The 3,187-nt window shown below is 46.3% G+C and overlaps 1 protein-coding gene across 1 annotated transcript; it reads right to left on the minus strand.

Annotated features, from left to right (window-relative positions):
* Window positions 1-191: 191 nt before the first annotated feature.
* Window positions 192-2,087, minus strand: CIMAP3 (ciliary microtubule associated protein 3). The gene is made up of 3 exons (XM_040469442.1): window positions 1,918-2,087; window positions 1,087-1,216; window positions 192-468 (listed from the first exon to the last, which is right to left on the minus strand). The coding sequence occupies exons 1-3, from the start codon at window positions 2,079-2,081 to the stop codon at window positions 367-369; spliced, it is 396 nt and encodes a 131-aa protein (XP_040325376.1). The 5' UTR covers window positions 2,082-2,087; the 3' UTR covers window positions 192-366.
* Between the last annotated feature and the right edge of the window lie 1,100 nt (window positions 2,088-3,187).

Raw genomic sequence — 3,187 nt, forward strand, 5'->3', positions numbered from 1 at the left:
TCCTTGATGTGTAGAGGCCAACAGCCCTTCTTCCCAATGCTAGCGGTAGAATACATAAGACTGGAACCTGGGAACGAGAGCGTGAGGACAGGGACCCACGAGTAGGTCGGTAAAGTGGAGCCACCCCACTGAACACTCGGCAGGAACCCCCAGGCCCGTCTACGTACGTACGCACACGACAAACCAGCACATGGAGACAGAGCTCTGCAGCGGTCTTTTTCCTCTCACACGGTAGTTATGAGCCCTCTCCCTCCCCGGGCCCCATGCTGGCAGAGGAGAGAGCACAGCAGTGCAGGGGGAAGAGCGACTCTGTCCTCAGTCCTGGATCTGCGGTCAGGAGGACCGCGTGAACGCAGTCACAGCTCCTCAGTTGTAAAACAGGCTTAGGTAGGCCACGCAGTTCCGGTGCTTTCTGAAGTCCTTGTCAGTGGACAGCTGCAAGGAAGGAGTATTGTCTGGGTCAATATTCTAATGAGAGCCCTCCACCTCTGGTCTTCCTGGCTCGTCGCTGCCGGTGTGGCCCGGCTGAAGCCCACCCCAGAGGAGCCTCGTCTCAGGGATGCTGTCAATGTTTGCATGTACAGCTACTCTGTCACCTTCCTCTGCTGCTGTCATGCTAGGAATTGTTTTCCACTTGACAAATCTCTGAGAAGAGCTGGTAAACTTCTCAAGCACAAAGATTATGTGTTTGATTCCTCCATGTTACTCATAGGTCTAGCTGCCATGATGTGGATGCATTAGGCATTTAATATGTAGTTGTAGAATTAATCCAAGGTTCCTCTTAAAAAAAAAAAAAACCAGCACCCCCAGAATTATGATAGCTCACATGGATTGAAAGTTTATTATTATTATGTTATAGGTACTGTGTTAGATGCTTCTCTACCTTATCTCTATCTTTACAACCTTATCAGATGGATTCTATTATTATACACATTTTAAAGAAAGGAACACGGAGACTTAGAAACATTTTCCAAGAAAATTGCCCAACACTCTTTGTTGTGTTGGAAACAGCACTTAGGACGGACATGGGGGCCAAGAGTCAACATTTTCACTTCCTTCATGCAACCTTGAGAAAGTTACACCCACTCTCTGATCCTTGAATTTCTCATGAGCCAGGCAAAGACCTTGACCCTCTGCCCCACAGTTGCACACATGCTGAATGACTTCCTGAAGCACTTGGTCTACGAGGGCCACGTGCTCAGCCCTGGTCTTCCTCCTGTGTTCAGTTCCTCCTTGCTGAGCACACCCTCGCCACACCAGCCTCTCTCTTCATTCTGCCCACCGGTTCCTTCCCAGCTTACAGCCTTCCCATTTGCTGTTCCTGCTGCCTGGGAAGCCCTGGGCTTCCCAGGGCCCACATCTTCACAGGCCTGGCACCATCTTGTCACTCAGACTTCAGATCACGTGTCTGTTCCCCTAAAGACCTTTCTGGACATCCTTGCCAAAGCAGCGCCATCCATCTAATCACCCGGTTACTGTCTTCATAGCACATCGCCAGCTCACCACACTGCCTGGTGTGCCCGCGACAGTCCTAGCTTGTGGCTACTGTTTTGATGTAATTAATAAGTTCATTCTCAGAAGTGTCACTGTCTGACTACTAAATTGTATGGTAACTGTCCTAATTACCATTGATTTTTTTCACGTTTATTTACTTCTCATCTGTCTGGACTCTAGAGTGTAGGGTCCAAGGAACAAGGAGCCTTGCGTGATGGGTTTAACTAAGCAAAACCTCGGGAACCCTTAAAAGTGCCTGGCACGTTTATAAACATTGACTGAATGAACCACTGTGAATTCGAATTCTACAATGCCAGAGATCCGGAAGGTAAGGGGTTGGCTCTTTAAAGATGGACGGATGGTTTCTCATTGAGCTGGTGTGGTTTGGATGGAGCCTCTCCGTGGTACGTCCTTTCCTATTGCTGTTTGTTGAAGCACTCCAGAAAAGAGGAGACATACCCAGGATAATAAGTGTCCTTTGAGTCTGTCCTAAATCGAGGCAAGAAGGTATTAAATGGAGCAAAATTTTGTTTGTGTTTTTGCTCCCGAGAATGTGCAGTCTGGTACATGCCAGGGTAAAGCATCATGTGCTTTTTTTTCAGAAAAAATAAACAGGTTAGAGGGTGATACATATATATACATATACAGCCGCAAAGTAGATAAGACAGAATTATCTTCTTTCTGCTTTTGGGAAGGGACAATTCTTTCTCTACCATTCCAAGTCTTCCATTGGACTGAGAATCAAATTTACATAAAACAGATTTACAGAAGTAAAAAACTCAAAGTTTCATTAAGTCTATTGGGGGCCTAATAATGAGATTGAAACCTAAAGAAATGATCAAGGCAGGCAGTGTCTGTCCATTTTAGAGTGAGAAAATAAGGTTGTGAGGGACTGATAGGATAAAGAAAGCAGGTGTTCAGAAGCCTTAGAGACTTGTAAGCAGAATTCAGGCTGAGGTAATAGATTGGAAAAAATAACAAAGTTTGTTTTTACAGCTTTCTCACCTTTAAAGTCCCTATCTCTGGTGATAAGGATTTCCTTATACTTCTTAGTACAGGGAGGGTACTTAAAAAAAAATTTTTTTTAAGGTTTGTTCATTTTTCAGAGACAGAGAAGGACAGAGCGTTAGCGGGGGAGGGACAGAGAGAGAGGGAGACACAGAATCTGAAACAGGCTCCAGGCTCTGAGCTGTCATCACAGAGCCCAACGTGCGGCCAAACTCATGGACCGCGAGATCATGACCTGAGCCGAAGTCAGACGCCCAGTGGACTGAGTCACTCAGGTGCCCGTAGGGAGGGTACTTTTAATACAGGAGATCGGTTTCCTGCTCTCAGGGGGACAGAGGGGGATCTGAATTTCCTTCTACCAGCTGTTGCTTAAGTAACTTTTATTTAAAATAATCAATATGTCAAAATGGCATATTTGGGGGCAACCTGCCCTTGGCGTCCACACTGTTCATGTATCACCATGGTTTCACTACTGCAGCTATAGATTTAAGCCTACAGTAGGGAGAAACCCAAGATGAGGGTGGGGTTCAGCTACCTAAAGACACATATGCTGAGGCTGTAGAAAGACACCTATAGGCGGAAAAGGACCAAGGTGACTCCTTGCACCTGCTGTGTCTGTCATCCCACCCAGAGATTTCTTAGATCCAGTATCCCTCTCCTTGAGCTCAAGTGTCAGAAAAATGTT

The sequence above is a fragment of the Herpailurus yagouaroundi genome, unplaced genomic scaffold, assembly GCF_014898765.1.
Source record: "Herpailurus yagouaroundi ecotype Mexico unplaced genomic scaffold, PumYag 150563, whole genome shotgun sequence".
In the NCBI taxonomy this organism is placed as follows: Eukaryota; Metazoa; Chordata; class Mammalia; order Carnivora; family Felidae; genus Herpailurus; species Herpailurus yagouaroundi.